The sequence below is a fragment of the Athalia rosae genome, chromosome 2 (assembly GCF_917208135.1).
Source record: "Athalia rosae chromosome 2, iyAthRosa1.1, whole genome shotgun sequence".
NCBI classification, from domain to species: Eukaryota; Metazoa; Arthropoda; class Insecta; order Hymenoptera; family Athaliidae; genus Athalia; species Athalia rosae.
The window spans coordinates 17,794,146-17,812,565 of record NC_064027.1 but is presented as its reverse complement, the minus strand read 5'-3'; the positions used below and the strand labels follow the sequence as shown (position 1 = coordinate 17,812,565).

At 40.9% G+C, this 18,420-nt stretch overlaps 1 protein-coding gene and 1 long non-coding RNA gene across 5 annotated transcripts in view; one reads left to right on the top strand and one right to left on the bottom strand.

The window, feature by feature from the left end:
• The first annotated feature begins 80 nt into the window (after positions 1-80).
• LOC105684943 (tubby-related protein 4) overlaps positions 81-18,420 on the top strand; it is a 47,094-nt gene continuing 28,754 nt past the window's right edge. For both annotated transcript variants that reach the window (XM_020851768.3, XM_012398695.4), the window contains exon 1: positions 81-950. In XM_020851768.3, coding sequence (XP_020707427.2) covers positions 855-950 — 96 coding nt within the window. In that variant the 5' untranslated portion in view covers positions 81-854. The remainder of the gene's footprint in view (positions 951-18,420) is intronic.
• LOC125499937 lies at positions 708-3,965 on the bottom strand. Of its 3 annotated transcripts, none has more exons than XR_007277025.1 (3): positions 1,924-3,965; positions 1,316-1,411; positions 708-1,222 (listed from the first exon to the last, which is right to left on the bottom strand). It is a non-coding gene; the product is annotated as an uncharacterized LOC125499937 (long non-coding RNA). The 3 variants fall into 3 exon arrangements; XR_007277026.1 differs by lacking the exon at positions 1,924-3,965 and adding an exon at positions 1,530-1,910; XR_007277024.1 differs by lacking the exon at positions 1,924-3,965 and having other exon boundaries at positions 1,316-1,502.

Below are 18,420 nucleotides of genomic sequence, written 5' to 3'. Positions count from 1 at the left end.
TTCTTCCGAGAAACAATAACATATCTACTTTTATAATTAACGGTGTCGGCAGGTAGTTTCATATCGAGTTGGTAATAAGAGTGCATGGTACACTTTAAAGTAGTGATACTAGTCCACGTGTGGTCCGCCAGGCGGCCGTAGACGGGTTCAACAATCAATACAGGCGCAACTCCATAGAATCACCGCAGAGCTTGCTCCACGGCAAGCTTTCAGTTTGACACTCGGCCGCGTGTAAAGCTCACGACCTTTACGAAATATCAGTGAAAAGTGGTGAGGCGGATGCGATCCGGCGGCAAAATGGCGACTTCGGTACGAAATAAATGACAACGCGGATATAGCCAGCTTACAAGTTCAAGACGAGCGGTCATTCAAACTTCATTAATCTTTTCGGAAGACAAGGATTCACGCTTTCATGCAAAAGAAAAATGTTGTGAAAAAATATTAGGTCCTTATTTTTTTCGTTATCTTAAGAATCTAGGAGGCACACTCAATTCGATGTAAAATAATTCCAGATAGCGTTACGAAATATACCTCAAACGTTAAAATCAATCGAGGTGCTTGTTAAATTTGGACGAATAAATAAAGTGAAATTTGAATAAACAAACGGCTTACGAAATCCTTGAACGATTCTATGTAGCCTCGCGAGCTGAAGGAGATGCGGTCCAGATTTTGAGTTGGTTTTCGAATAGAATGAAAAACCACTCACCTCGATTATGAGTGTTTAATATTATTCTATTCCCCCAACATTCACCACGTAGATAATAAAAATGTTATAGAAGAAACTGTTGATCGTATAGTTGAATGATATATTCAATTGGGTTATTACATGGGATTACGGAACAAATGATACAAAAATGCATTTGCATTTTGAAAAAAATAATAACGCCAAGTGTGACTGCAACATCCTGTCTCTCAGCTGGATGGGAAAAGTACCAGACGAACTTCCTGAGGTATGCATTATCGGTGTTGTGTTTTGCGTTTGTCAACGTAGCTCCCAGTCGAAATGCCTTGCACACCTATTTTTATTTTTCACGTTCAGCGATGTACGGTCGAAATACAAAAGAATACAGAAGCTTCTTACATTTAATTTCGGTTGTACAAAGTCGGGAGTCGAATTCATTTTTGAAAACTTGCAGAATAAATTCAGAGACTAATAATCGTAATCGTTGTCTTTGGATTTTCAACCATCTGGACTAGTTAGCGAATGTGTAACGTATTTCATCTGTAAAAGAGACGACAGCCGGAGAGACCGCTGTACTAAAATATTTACTAGTCCCACATCAGTGGGCTGAAATAAAAAGTCAAGACTATCTACCTCCTCATAAATTTTCGTCCTCTCGGGTATTTCTGCAGAAGGGTTCGGAGACTCAATTTAAAAATATACCCAGGTGAAGAGCTGCCTGTAGAAGATCTGAAATTTTAATCAATTTTTAAATGTGAACTACGCGAATGTGACGGTTATGCGTGCGCTAGATCTAAGCGAAAAAATGTAATCAGGCCAATTATTTATTCATAAGAAAAAATATTACCGAGCAATACGCTTTTATTTCGTAACGAGAAGCCAAAAGGTCATTACCGATTATTCCCGTCGCTCAAATCTGTTATTGGATTAACTGGATTGACAGATGAAACAAAATTGCATTACGTCATTTGAGTGACGCAAGCTTCTATCAAATTCTGACGGACACAAATTTTCTCTGCAGCATAGGTAATACATGGTAATACTAATGGATCAGTGTCTTGACTGAAAAAAAAAATGTACCCTCCTACGTATACCAATGAGTACACATGTAACTTTTCCTTACAATTGATATACATCGTTACCAAAATACTCATCACATTGTATCCCAGAAATACGTAATTTCTTATAAAAAATCTCAAATACGTGTAATCATGAAACATTCGCAAGTGTATCGTACCCACCTCTATAGTGTACGGTTTTTTAAAGTAACAACATCAGGTCAAAAATGTTTAACTCGAGGTATACGTGTGCACACATAAGAAAAAAAAAATCGACAGTTTTGTTCGGGACCATTGCGTGTTCTTGTAGAGAAAATTGTTTTCTTTCTTTTTTAATTGCAGTGCAGTATCGCGTGCCAGAGATAGTTGGATAGCGAAAAGTCACGTGGTGGTCTTGAATTTCCCTTTTTTTCCAACACTACTTTAAAAAAGTTGCATAACGTATCTACGGATTCAAGAAGCTCTTTATGGCTGCTTTCAGAATAGAAGTCTACCACATGGTATTGCGCTTCCGCGTACGGAGTATAAGGACACCCTGGCACGCCATAGCAGTTGCAGGTCTCGAAATGTAGCTTGTCATACCAGCAACTATATACCTAAATATAAACTACCGCACACGGTTGATTTTCTTTATACTTCAAGAGCTTGCGATTTCCATGCGTATTATTTTTAGCTCTTATTGGCTAATTCCGAGAACTGCAAGGCTTCTCATTCGTGCGGCGTGTCGAGCACCAGCTTCATCGCCTCTATATTGCGATACCTATAGCTATGCATACATGTGTGAAATACTTAATTTCATTGAAAGATACTCGAAAGTTCAGTAAGGAGTACTAACGGTAGTTCAGTGGATAGGCTGCATTATCAAATCAAATTCCACCTAGAGTGCGTTGCGGGTAACTGAAGAAATTTTTTGCTCGTATAGTTTTTGCGTCGAATCGAATGATCCCTTGACGAATGATCTGGGAATATACGTCTACACGTTGGTGGTAATACGTTTGAAGGCGAGAGAATATCCAACGTGACCTTATCTTCAATAATACCTTCTCAAAGTCGTTAAAGAAGACGAACGTCTGTTCTCAGTGGCGTTTAATTCCACCGAATACTATCATGGTGGAAGGGTTTGATTTTTTTTGGCGGCCTATTAACCCCGTAATTGAAACCTAATTCTGCTCTGATTTCCTCAAATTGTACTACGCTTTATCCTCATTCAGCGTCAACAGACGAGCTATCTGATATTCTCACGAAATCCTAATCGCCTCGTAAGCGCGTGATGTCATGTTAAGTGAAAACTCGACGTTACGTGTAATTATGCACGCGCGTGCGTGATCTATATATCTGATTTATTATTCTTAAATATTTCAACTCGTCGATTTAACAATCGCATATTTGAACAAAGCACTTTATACCTCCACAAATAATTATGTCCGTACATCAAGATTACGACGGAGCTATATTCCTCTCTTTCTCTACTCTGATCGATTCGATGGAAGATTGAAAACAGGTATATGAGCAATCTGTCGAGTGCCGAAGGATAATCTTCGTATTACAGTCACACGCGTCATATCATGTATCTTGCATTTATACTGAGAAATAGCTGCAGTACAGCTGGGAAGATGATTAACCGTCAGTACCGCGGTTTCGCAGTCGTATTTGATAGAGGCAACTTTACGCGGAGACTTGATTAATTCGTTAGCGTTTCTCGTGCAGACTCCCAATCTAATGCCTATAACGCGATCCTCTGTATGTGTTCCTGGATTTCAAATCCAACTGGGAACTCCGCGACTCCGCTTGGTTCTTTTTTTATTCTACTCCAAGAAAAGCAGATCTAGACGGAAGTCGAGTTGAATGAAATTTGTTCGTGGGCCTGACATTGTTTCGTTGTTTCACCGTACATCGAGAGGAGGGAATTATTCCGTATGACTATTTTTTTAAAACTGTCGAGTTTTCAGACTCAAATACGAACCTCTGGTACTTCCTTAATAAAGCCCGTACAGAGCCGTGCTAATAACAAAGCTCTGATTATAGAGCCTCGAGGATCGCGAGTGAATAAAATGAGTCGAAAGGATTGGTTACAGAACGTTGGAGAGAAAGACAAGAGCGCTACCGCTGCACCGGCTCGGGATGAGGAACGTGCCTCGCGTCTCGAGTGGAGATATATGTATTTTCATTTCTGTATACTTTACACAAGCTAACTTTAAACTACTATGGCTTTGATTCAGAGAAAAATAAATATTAGTGAGTACAAATAAAGTAATAATACACAGAGAAAAGAGTGGAGTACGATATCAAGTTCAATTATAATGGATGCACTCAAAAGTGCCGCTCTAGATGGAAAAGTGTCCCGCAAGATATTGCTGGAGATTGTTGTGTACCATATAATTCACGTCGATGGGTAGAGATGCTATATGAGCGAATCGAATTTCTTCTACGATAAATTGAACTTCTCAAATATTTTTTACATATTAGGACATGAAATCTGTCTGCAGTCTGTCGGATCGAACGCAGACATCGCGTATTGCAGCTATAGAGGACGAAAATATTTCGAACAAGCATCGACCAAACATGAAGTTGCAGGGGAAGTGGATTACTCGCTCCGCGAGGCATCGTGGGATGATTCATTATCGCGAGCGATATCCAGAGCTATGAATACGTCGTCAGTACATTGTTGTCAACTAGACATATGGGACATAAACGCGCGGGGATTCTGAATTCTCCATTTTACCGTAGGATGGAAAATGATCGATCGTGTCCTCATTAAATTCGTATTTGCTTCCGTTCTCAAGGAAGGATGTTCGATGTACGCTATAGCCGCAGATACGGATGAAAAGTCGATTTGATTCGGTTTCGAAACTCCAAATATCGACGGATCGGATAAAAGTACAAAAAAGCAATTTTAACGAAGCGAATCCTATTATATTTTTCCGTTAGCGAAAGAACCGCTCGTGGATCGGATTCAGAGCTCGCAAGGATAGTATTGGTCGCTACACCGTGATACGTTTTATTTTCTTATCGTTGAATTTTTTCTTTCCTTTTTTCCAAGAAAAAGATGGCGATAGCCGGCATAAAAATGGCGTCAGAAGGAAGATTGATTTCGTCCTTGGCCAGTTGCGCGGTGAATTGCGATAAGTTGTCTGCGGGGAAACAGTCCATTCTTATCGAAATAGGAATTTCTTAAACTCAAAATGGTTTATCTTTCTCGACCGGCTTTCGAGTACCAAAACGTTGAAGGGGGTTCGCTCTGTGCTTTTGTTATGTTTCTCACACTCCTAAATAATGGCAGACGAAATTACCCATCGACAATTTTGTTTATCAATTTCAAAAATGGCGTTCAAAAATCGATTTCGCAAAATTGACGTGAACATTTTACTGCATCTCTCGGATTTCTTTTTGAACCAAAATCTTGTACCGACCGGTTCAAACGCAGGGAAAAAAAACATCGTGGTAGAAAAAAAAAAATCACTTCCCACGCACGTATTTCCCGAATTACCACCTACTATAGTTGGAAATCTACCCTGTAGGGATAGGCCCTCTAAATTACACAAATAGGTGTATATGTGTGGTATACATGTTGGATTTGCAGGCGTATAGCGTCAACCGAAGACGGGCACAAAGGGTAAATGTTGGCCCATTATCAGCCTCGCCTTGGACTCTCATCCCCATTTTATATTCTCCACGAGTTACGTGGCTCGACCGATTCTCATTGTAAGCCTGCGCTTGAACCTGATTCGAGTATTCACGTTTCAAAATAAACGTGGATACGCAGGTATTGAACAACGTGACGGCGCACGACAGTCGGTCGACACGTTACAAAACTAATATACGAGAAAATTAACCAGCCTCGTCATTCTCGCGTGTAAACACAAAAGGAATCCCGCCGAGGCTCGAGCTTTACGTTTATTAAGCAAATATTGAGGAAGTGTTTGAAAATGATATTAACAATAAATCCCGGAATGAAGCTGGTATCATTAATGTTTTTTACGACGGGACGTTGATTCGGTTTCCATGTATAGAATATCGCCGGGTCACCGTTGAGTTTCTCGAGAATCGTCGTGGGATCTGGAGGTTAACGTCATCGAAAGGTCGACCGCGATGCGTCGTTTTCACTTACACGTATAACGTAAAGAAACTGCAGCCATAATTCGCTTAGCATAATTTTCACCGCACGTTATGCACAGCCGTGTTCGAATACATAATATACGCGTAAAGTATATAGTCGGCCGATGATTGTAATAAGGGCCAATATACGCGGCCTCGCGAATGTGGGTGGCGTTGGTGATCGTCGTTAAATAGTTGGACGTTATATATCGATACGGGTATAACGAGTTAACAACGTATAGTCGGATAGAGCAGGGGCGTTGCGTATAATTAAAGTTCAAATATACACTGCGCTCTCGGTTCAATCGATATACTTTATCGCTCATTACATTAACTATCGTCCGTCGTACGTACGTACCTATATGCCCGCACTTTTACCCTAGAAATGTATATACGTATAGGCGTATAAATATACGTTCGCTCAAAAGTTAACCAACACGCGTTACCGCATACCATTGTTCTTCTTTCACCGCTCTCACACGTACGCGGTAAAACACACCCTTCATGCATCAGGTTCGTTTGCCCGCTCGTTTAATCCGTCGGCCGTACACCTAAGGGCTGCATGTGTATAAGTATAGAATTTTCTTGTACGTAATTAGCGTACGACGCATGTATGAGTATCTGTAGCTATGCGCATGAAAGAATACGTATGTTCGCGCGCGGTACGGAGTCTGCGGTACTGCAGGTTAAAACGGAAACCTTGCCGCGGTATTTTCTCCAAGAGTCCTTTGTCGCAAATTGCAGGAGGTATACGTATATTATATATACGGAGAGTGGAAAACTCACATACGTAACGCTGCCGTATATTATACGATGAAGAATACTCCATAATACATATCATAATACGTAGTTAACTCGTAATACACCGCAGGGCTGTGAAGTGTGATTGGAACTTTCTTCGTACAACAGCGAATGTTCGACCAATTCGGGCGTAACCAATCGCGTATTACAATATAGGTACGCTACATACCTTCACGGAATCCGACTTCGACTTTCAAGAAAAAATATTACCGCAGCGAGCTTCCCGTACGCGGTAAAAATAATCGCGATCGTATTTTCCTACTTTTACGTATGACCTAACCTGTCATATACCTATATATCGTTTCATTATTCCCCCTCTTATTTGCCGTGAGTCTTACGTTATTTGAGACGTGAAGAATTCTTGGATTCGCGGGACCCGTAGGCCGCCTGCAAAAATCATGGGAAATACCCTTTTTCCAGCGGAATCGGCACCAGTTTCTCCGAAGGGTTGAAAATGTATCCGTGTACAGGGAAGTGCGGATATCCCGTTGGAATTCGACGATAAGCACTCGAAGCTCGGGAAACATTGCACAGCCCCTACGAAGTACAAACTTGCACATATGTATGTGTAGCGTGTGGGAAGTCCCCACCGAGGTCCCCCACTGCAGGACCGTGACTAGCTGGTGAAACAGTTCTGCGGATGATATAGTGCCGTCCAAGTTCCGTGTATTCATCAAACTGTCAAATTCAGACAATTTCAACTACACGGCCAAATGGACGGATTCGCGAACCGATGATGTTAATGATTATTACGAAACGATTCCATTAATTCAGAAACAAGCAATCTCGAATAAACACCCGATACATGCAACTACGACGTCTGCATTTAATCGCATTCGTCGTCATTGTTCTTCGAATCCCGTAAACTTCGCATATTGTACGCGGTATATGTATATTTGCGGCTAGACTTTGATGTACTGGATATGGGGCATTCTGAAAATGGAGCTTAAATAAACGTTCGAAAGTCTATCTATCGAATACACGAATAGAACGTTGAAAAAGAGATCGCGAGACTGTAACGATCTTTCGTCGCAAGATTGCTTTCATACTACACAAGTTTATCTAGATTCATTAAAATGATTCGAAAAGAAAATTAATTTTTCCTGCGTTATTCTTATTCCGGAAATCGAAAAGGGCGATGGGGACAATATGAATATCAATATTATGGACTCGTACCTTACGAGACCTATTTCCGCATCCGAATGAATCTTTTGAGCATGGTTCCGAGAAAAAGAAAAATGTCCTTTTTGAATCACCCCTAATTCATGTATCTTTTTTGCCACAGTTGAAAAATACCCTGCAAAAGATTATCTGACTTCAAAGATTATTTCACCGGACCCCGTAATCAAACATTTACTCTCCTAAAACTCAATGGCTCCCCACTTACGCGGTATAAACTTACCGCGTAATCAACGCCATGCACCATAATTTTTCAGGACAACAACTGCGTAATTGATAACGAATCAGATATCCCATATTATGATATTTTATTGTCAGCTATTAGTCCACACTGTGATTAATTTTCGGGGGAACAAGATGAAAACACGATGAGTTGAGTAAAATGAGAGGTGGGAACCGGAATATACGATTATACATGGTTATACGCTCTGGAGTCAGCTGAAGCTGTATCATCTCCTAGATACAGCAGGTATTCAACCGTCCTCAATGTCTCCTAAGAATCTCGGTGAGATTCGCGACACCGTGACGATCTGGTTACACTTTATGCAGCGAAGATTTGTATTCAAATGAGGCTTATGCTAGAGACTTATTGCTCTTCAAAGAAGAGGGATGATAACTTTCCACTGTCTCGACACGGCCTACGCGAACGCTTTATGTATCAAACGAAATAAACGGGCACACATCTGGGTAGTCTGATAACTTTGGTTTACATTTTGGACGCGTATAATACGTCGTAGTTTATTTTTTTCTTGTATATACCTTTTCTCGCCACTGTTGTTATATTTTAGGCTGACATTTTTGGTAGAGGCGATCGATGCCACGAAAGCTTTTAGCAATATCTCAGGGTTGCCATGCGGTGAATTATGTGGGGTGCCGAATGTATAATTAAATCAGCTAGGACCATGTAATGTAATATGCAAACATTCAGATGTCTTCTGGTACACGGCGGTGTAAGATGTAGAGGTGTACGTTTACCTTGCGTCAAAAGGATCTAAAATATTCGCTTTGATACGTGATATGTATATCGCGAAATGCGACGTTCAACTGTTCCTCCATTCGGACACGGAAGCCCATTGTGATTTGACACTCCCGACTTTTACTGGGAATCGATATTTTTTTATCGCGCAAAGAAATGGCTTACTTGAGCCGTTTCTTTGCCTCGTTAAAATGGATGTAAAAAAAAAAAAAAAAAGAGAGAGAGAGATAAAGGAGAAAAGAACCAACGGCAAGGAGGCAAAGTACGTATATAGGCATTATACATATAGGTACTTTTCCCACGATACTATAACTCGTATAACTCAAATCGTCTCCTTAATCTCGAAGTATAATGTCATTTTGTGGACGTGATTTTTTCATTTTATTTCGTATGGTTATTAACGCTTCGAAAGTACGTACAGTGAAAGTTCATAGACGCTTCTTATTCAACCTTGATAAAACTATGTGTGTATACCTATAAGGTACAAATTGGCCGATATGCGTAGTCGGTAAATTGCACGCTGGATTTATAGCTAAAACAAACTCGATAAACGCCTCAGCTGGGGAAGCAATATACTCGAGTTTAGAAAGTCAATTCTCCGTAGAGTTTTAGTGAGATAAACGTTCCGTTGTTTGCGGGCAAAGCTATCGCACAGCTTTTGTTCCAAACTTTGTATTAGGCGACAGAGTTATACATGGACTATGAACCGGGATATGCTCATTACTGATATTACGATATTTAAGTAGAAACACGGCGCACCCCGACATCAATTTTGCTCCTGACACCTCCTAAAAATTTCGAAAACTTCTCGCCGCAGTAGTTGTTACATTAAATAACCGTTAATCACCACAGAGGGAGTGGGAGGGCTGCTGACCCAATTACACGCTGTTCCAAAATGCTACGTATTAGTCGAGTGTAAATTAATTCGCTGCCAACATATCAGCTTTTATACCATAACACTTTTCAGTTGCTAAATCGACTGAAAATTTGACGCGTTGCCGGCCAGAGGAGATCCATTCCCATCCACATGGTATCACCTGTGTATTTTTATACGTGAATTACCGCAAGTCCATGGTAGGTATATTTCGAAATACATACCTCGAAGTTCAAACTGGAACGAATTAATTTCTACCGAATAATCTATACCTATTCGTATTATTCAAACTTTAACCTCCTCATTCACGTACAGCTATACGATTACGATAAATTAGACTACTTTTATGGCTGCCGCAGTTAGCTGGGCACGAAATATTCCGATGCTCTAGTAACTGCAGCGCGAAATTTTTATAACAAGTTGCTGTGAAGCGGAGGCAGAAGGTAGAAATGGACGATATCTACTCGTTACGATTTTGTAAATTCACACAATTTTTGAGAATTTTCGTATCCCATCTGTCTGAAAAGTGATCGCGTGCTTTTAAATTTGTTTTTTTTTTTTTTTTAACATCAACCGCAAGTATCATAAAATATTTTACACCCTTGTAGCAAACACTTGCGAATCAATTTCCGCAAGAGAAAAAAAAAAAAAAAAAAAAAACCGTACGGATCGTTTCACGTTTTGCTTAGCTAAGGACTCACGAAACAGTCTCTATATTTCACTTAGCGCTGTTTGGCCGACGGCTGACCGTAGCAGGGAGTCATACTACTTAAAGATTGAGTGCTCGGTTCCGCTGCAGGAAAAACCGACGCAGCACGAACCGCCCAGATAAGATCTCAAGACTTTACTGCAGCGCGAACAGTGAGCGTATAGTATACTATTTCCATGGAAGACGCGAAATTACGAAATAAAAGAATAAAATGAAGTGAAAAGGGAGAAACGAAAGACAATTTCGCAGCACCAGACAATCTGGGAGACTCCGCCCTTGACGGTGTGAATAATGCTCTCCATGGTACGTTTACGTATAGGTGTACGTTTTGCATTTAAACGCACGTGTATTGTTATAGTCTGTACGTATGTTGTGTACGTACTTTATCCGAATCTCGAACTCGCAACCCAGACTCTTGTGAGTACGGGTTTCTCTCGCTCCTTACACATTCGGGCTGGAATGCATCGTTTTCTATGGATCATTGTGGTGCACTAGAGTGTAGTTTAATGGCCGACATAAAACTTATCTCGCTATAAACTGAAGCCTATAGCCCGTCCTTGCGTTGAAATGGAATGAATCTTTTCTACGTCAACGTGATTTTAGTAATAACATTTCGAAATAATGCATCAACCGGTGTCCCATCAAATAATGCGTTACAATATTAAACCTAAATGTCTGCCTCTGAAATTTTCTACCAAAGACAGCGTTTCGTCGTTAACCCATGTCATGCTAATGTAATCTTCTAAATTACAGTGCAACGGGTGGGTATATCGATAGCCTTAAAAGTACGATGGACATTAGGCCCTATTGATTTCAAATCTCCAACTTCACTGCAATTCCAACGTATATCTACGCGTTATTCCATCCGTTTCAAAGCTGATCAATTTTTTTAGAATTTCCCCCCTTTTTTGTTTTTATTTGCTCTTGCAAAGGTCGAAGAGTATATCGCGGTAATTGTGTGCGGGCCCTTTCGCCGTTGCGAGATATTTTTGGCAGCGCAGACAGGCGGTATACGTTTGCAGCGGCGAATTCTTGTTGAAATAACTTCGGTGAACTATTCTCACCGAACCCAACTCGCGTGAAATACCCGCCTTCGGAGGATGGATCGGAAGTGCGAATGGGGAGCAGACGGAAAACAGCAAAAGTCCTTATCGCGCATCGGGTGCTTCAATCGTTCGGTAGAGCGTCGCTGGGAAACTTATCCAAGTCGGGCTTTCAAATTTAATACAATATATATGCGCGAATGTCTGTGGATCCGGGAGAAACCCGGACGAAAACTATTTCGGTACACCCCTCAGCTCTCCACAGGTTGTCGCTTCACAGGAAATGTTTTATTGAAAAAAGACAAAAAGAAAAAAAAAAACAAAACAAAACGTTTTTCGCGCGGATCCGCGCATCTGCGGATTTGCCGAACTTGAACGGAGAAAATTTGACGCGTCCGTTAAATTTTCTCAATGGACCCGAACAAATGACTTTTATTTATTCGGAATGCAAATTACAGTTTCTTCAATTTTATCTTGATTTCATTATTTTATGCAGTTTCCGAACCCTAAGAGCGAGAGCTGTACGAGTATATTTTTGTTATTATTATTCTTTTCGTTCAACATGCGCCTTTTCAACTGACGTGGGTGAAATTTTCAATCGGGAAAATGTGGACAGCAGGATGGTTGGGACGTGCGATTGATTTTTTACACCCGCCGCGTAGAATAAGTCGCAGGATTTAGATTGCAGCGGACGACGTGCGTCGGTATTTCCTCACATGTTCGCTCGGATGAAAATCTTTCGGCACGGATTCGCGAGCACGAAACATAAGCGGATCAGAACGTCTGGGTATACCACGAAGACGAGAAAGAAAAAAAAAAAAAGAATGAAAATCGCGATCGTTAATATCTCGCGTATCGTAAAGGTGAAACATCTACATTTCTGTCGTAGAGCTCATCACGTGCGGATTATAAAAATTTACGCGCTCAATTTGGTCGCGTGATCTGATTTCCGAGATACGCGCTTGCCGTACGTATAGATATATGTATGTGTGTACCAACGTACGTACATGGGTCATAAACTTATATGTGCGATATTCGCACGTCGACGACCCAACGTAAATGTATAATAAATGAGTGATAATTGATACAGATACCAGATGTCGGGTTATTAAATTTGAATGAAACTTGATTTTTTTCTTCGACGTACGTCTGCGAGCGCGAGTATCGCTTTCACGGGTCACCGCCCGAGGCTCGTGGTTTCATAGTATCGGTTTTTTTCTTTCTCTTTATCCAACCTTTTTTCTCTTCTCTTCCAAAAGGTTGAGTGGTGGTAGTAATTATAAGCATGCGTATGCACGAGGCGTCAACGTGAGGTGTTGCCCGTGAAGAGAAGTAGTAGGGTACCTACCCGTGGGATTCGAGAGGGAAAACCCCCTCGGCAGTCGCTGCCGCCACGTGACCACTTCGCACACGCAAGAGTTAGTCTTTGCTGATCCTATTAGAAGTTGAGAGCCTCCTACGTATGTATGTACGTACGTACGTCGTACGTCGTACCTACGATTCTCCTTGTACAGCGCGATGCGGTGGCAAAGCTTCTTTCGTGTGTTAGTTTTGACTAACAATAAGTGTGAAGAACTGTTTGCGGCCGGGTAGAATTAACCCTTCGCTCCGCCGCTTTGCGAAGGGGCAACCCCGCAATATTCGCCATTTCGAACACACGGGACGAGGAAGAGCTCCGCAGAGGCTGGAAATATTAAAGATACGAAATCGCTGTCTAATAGCTATGCTAAGATTCGCAACACTGTCTGCTTCAATTCCTATACAATTAGCGAATAAACGCACGAACAACGACGAAAGATATCGGCATTTCATCGGCCCTCAAATTGACGCGGACAACAGTTTTACGTCGTCGCATACATGCAGCCGCTGAGGTCGTGGTTTCGAATTAATCAGGCATAACGTATTACGTAACGAAAGTTACGAAGCTGCCGCGGTACCTACCTACCTTCCCACCGTCTCGTACAAGCTCTCTTCATCTTCTGTAATAAATGCAAACGAACTCGGTAAAAGTGCGGTACGGTATACGGGGGTGCAACTTTTCTGATATTTCTTGCGTGCTGCAGTGCTCTTCTCTCTACGAATGCGCTTTACACATATGACGATGACGGCGGCACCCTCAAGCCCGGATTCGAGCTTTATGAAGGTTCAACGACTCGTTAAGACTCCTGCGTACAACGTACGTGTACGCGATCTACCTCCCCCCCCCCCCCCCCCCCCACACACACACACAACACGCACGTACACTAACACTCCTCCAGGTATAGATGAAGATTCGCGCGAGGAATATATACGTATACGTCAACCCATTGTCCGTGTGAACGCATAGAAATATTTACATACCTATATGTACGTACGTACATAGACACATGTATACTTTCATATACATTCGGGTATATCGCACGCGAGGTATGCGAGTACCGGTATACATCGTAGACTGCAGCGAATCCTCCATTCGTTGAATTGCACTCTACTCCGGTGTCTGGCGAATGGTAGGAAAGGATTAAATCCACCTGTCTGCCAGCCCGCGAGACTGTTCGATGAGATCACTGAAATATCAACCCGTAAGCTGCACAGGCCAATATTCCACGGTCCGCCCTTCGATACGTCTGCACCTAATCCTTAGGTCTAACAACTCTGACTCGGTGTACGAGGGTTTTCCAGAGGTGAAGTTACACGATGTGAATTCCGCGATTTCCGGAGCCACGTCTTCATAAATTTCGAATGAAAAATTTGAAGAAAAAAAGCTCCTGGGGCATGAGGCGTGCACTTGATCCCCAATCTCACGCAGCGTTGCCATTTCTTTGCATTCCGCAAAATAATGGACTACATCTATTTGTACGCGTATTATATGTATATTTATTGACCGTATTTGTACTATACAGGCATATGGGTCTACAGGTATGGACACTGTGTATATAATATATAAATATGAAAAATACCCACGTCAGTTCATAGCTCGGTGTATTCCGTCGTTCGCTTTTGCACCCTCGCCTTCGTCGCCTCTCAGTCTCTCCATTTCGCGTTTGTCTCTTCGTTCGTCCTTTATATTCCGCACCCTTGAGATTCCCGGTAGAAATTTCCCATCCTCCCAGACTACAGGGGTACTTGAGTCTGCTTCAATTTCCGTTGAAACTGTCGTCAGACGGCACCGTTGGATAGGGTTATGGACAGAGAGGAAGAGATAGAGAAAAGTGGGAGAGACAGGGAGAGAGAGAAAGAAAGGGAGCGAGGATTTCGAGTTCGAGGCAACCTGAGTTATATGTAAATGATTATTAAGTGAGTATAATAATGAAATTAGTCCTCTACAGAAATTGGAAGAGCCCACCAAAAACCGAACCAACTACCGGCAAATAGGTATATCGTGGCCGATTTTTATAGGTATAGGTATATGTAGTTTTAGTGCATTCGAAAATTTAATGAATCATTTATTTCATAATTACTTATTGCAAGCTAACGTCGCTGCGCGTCGAGCCGGTCCATTAATTAATCACAATCAAAGATTAATGACGCTGCACTACAAAAACCAATTTTCCTATACTCCCAAATTTGATTGGAAAAACGCAGGTAAAAAAAACAATCTCGGATGCGGAGTATACGAATGACGATTTGTTGCTACGTTGGTTGAATTGAATGCCTTGCTTTTATCCTGATATCGGAGGAAAACCTCCGAAAAACGCATCGAGTGATATAAAAATGGGAGTAAAGCTTGGAGAATTTCTTAAGATTTCAGACTTGTTGCTTGCTACGTTTTTTGCAAGCCATGTATTTAATATTCGTTGTCTGATTGTAAGGAGTACATTGGAAAGATAAAAAGAAAAATAATAATAAATTTTATAATAATATTGTTCCGAGCATTTTTATTGAATTGAATTTTTTCGCGGGATCAAAGTTGTACAACGAAGCCCTTGAAAATCTGTATATCCAAGGGATCGTTTCATTAAATAATTTTCACTAACTTTACCATCCAACGTTATCAGAACGCGATCGATTGTTAATTTGTATCGTCTGGTGAGTTAGACACAGTAACCTACCGGTGAATTAATGTAAAAATGCTATCAGGAAAGACAATCTCGTACTCAGTTTGTTCGATCTTTACTAATTTGTTAATTATTTTTCGTACGAAAAAATGTCATAGAAGGTTCAAATTTGTAATTTACTCAGATCCCCAAAAATGGCTTATTATTAGCTAACTCAATGCATTATGAATCAGCCAGTCCCAGTTACAGCTTACCCTATTCGATTCCAATAAATAACTCAATTCCGCAATACCTATCCAGATTATCCATATACTATGCGCCACAGCGCTAGTGATATACCATAAGATTCATGCGGTCAAGGGATGGGAGATTGAAGGAATTCCGCACGGGGACTCTAGGAATCAACGTCGCTCAACGCTGATTTATTGTTCGTGTCGAAGAAGAAGCACTCTTTCCTTCTACATTTCACAGACTAGGGTACAATGATAAAGAGACGTGAGAACACAAGCGGAAGCTGGGACGAATTCCTATAAAAATTGGGTATCCCGATGTTAAAATAAACGACGAAAATCACTTAAAAAAAAAGCATATGGAATGAAATACAGACTGAATATAAACATTTAATTGCAATTCATTTGTGATTATCTTCACCGTACATACACGATATTTGATCAAGAATAGATCACAGTTCCATACGAACACCAAACCAGCGCTCTGTCACGCACGGAAATAAAAAAAAAAAAAAAACGTATAGACTCCACCTATACATGCACCAGTTCGTTTCAATAAATGGGGAGGGATTGAAAATAGATGAATGGTAATTAAACTGTTGTCTAGCAATTTCGATGACGATGTCATGTATGTTGCGCGCCAAAATCAGACAAAAATTAACGTAACAATCGATCAATTTGAAAATAATATGTCGATGAAAATGCGATCGCAGGTGTTACTTGATTCGAGAGCGTATTTTCGCGAAACAATCGCCTCACTCATTGGTGAATAATAATGAAGAAAAAATGTATGAAACTGCCTTACCGATAGAGCGGAATTTTTTCATAAAACCAGCATAACGTCTCGAGAAAGCTTCGAATTGCGTTGGTTCGCATCTGATTGTGAGCTTTTTTTTTCGAGCATTCAGAATTATGCTCCGGTAAGCAGGGCACCGATTACCCGTGCTCAGATTAAAATCGAATTATTTTTGCGATCAGCTGTCACTTACACGACCACGAACACACACCGACCATGCGGAACGTAATCGCTTTTTTACCTCTCAATGTAACGGGGCACGTACTTGAAAAAATCAGAGCTCAATTCCCATCACTACCGGGAGAATCGAGACGAAAATCTTCAATAATCCCCGACGATTGGGTGATTTTTTTTGATTAAATTATGCTATACTTGCGACATGAGTCGACGCTTTGTTGCACTTGTTATCGATCACCAGCCGGTATAGTAGCCCATCCAGGAGTTCACTATCCATATTTAACACGCCTTGAGGGGAGAAGTCATGTGGTCTGCGCTCCGTTTTTTCTTGTTCGGAGAACAAAGGACGAAAAAACACGATTCTCTACAGCGAGGTGTTCTATTGAGGAAAGCTGTGGACAAGTTTTTCGAAATTTCGAGAAAGTGAAACACGTATACTAGGTTGGGTCAAAAAAAAACTTCTATTTTTTTTTTTTTAATCTCATACACAAAAACTTGTTGCTAGGCACCTTTAGAAAGGACACACCCAGTTTGGGCTCTTAATATTAATGGGAACATCCTCCTCATCATCGATTTCTATTTTCAATTCAGTTTGACATGCAAAAAGTCATATTTTATCACCAATAGCCTGTTGAGCCCGTACTATGGTCAATATCTGTAGGAAATTTAACGCTCTACAAAAATGGTCTTTTATACTTTGTCGAATTTTCCGAATTTTCGAAATTTTTTTTTTCCTCATATGTACTGCATATTGGAATTCAAATGGGAGTATCTTCGAAATGGTTCGAGTAATCGAAAAAGTATAACAGACCATTTTTGTAGAGCGTTAAACTTCCTACAAGAATCCATGCAACTCATTCGATAATAATCATTACTCAGTCAGTAACAACATTCAGAGAGAAAATTTCTTTAAATTCTTCAATCTTTGACCTTGAATATCTTTGAAATGGTAAGATTTATCGAAAAAGTATAAGAGACCATTTTTGTAGAGCATTCAATGTCTTACAGATATTGACCATAGTACGGGCTCAACAGGCTATTGGTGATAAAACATGACTTTTTGGATATCAAACTGAATTGAAAATAGAAATCGATGATGAGGAGGATGTTCCCATTAATATTAAGAGCCCATATTGGGTGTGTCCTTTCCAAAGGTGCCTAGCAACAAGTTTTTGCGTGTGAGATTAAAAAAAAAAATAGAAGTTTTTTTTGACCCACCCTAACGTATACGGCTACTTCAATTGTGCCACATGCGTAGGATGACCACGGTTTCATATGTGTTCGGCATTCCGTCTAGCAGCGCGTAGTTATCCTACTTTTCGGATTAGCGATAAATAAGCTTTGATACCGGTCAATATGAGCGACAACCCCACCCAGTTGACGAGGCCAAGAACGCCATTTCGATCGCCAAAACTTAACTATAATCTTTCTGATGAATATTCGAATGCCCGACGAATAATTGGTCAGGTACAAAAACTTTTTCGCATCTTGAAAATCTGAATCGATTACACGCCATCTCCGCAGTAGTGTTCCATGAAGTTGGTAATCTAGGATCCGTCAAACGGCATATTGCGTGAGCTATTTTATCGAAAATTGATGTTACGTAAGTACAAGGGATGATTTGCCGCTGGATGCAGATGGTAAATGAACTGTCGTCTCCTGCTGGGGTGCTTCGAGTCGCTGTGTACGTCGGCTATAACAGATAACAGAAATCAGAAGGGAATACCAGTCAATTGAATCTTTGGTATCGCGTCGTCCTGTATCGGTTGGGGAGCGTAATGTACAATATGCTACATATATGTATATACCTGCAGCAATACCTC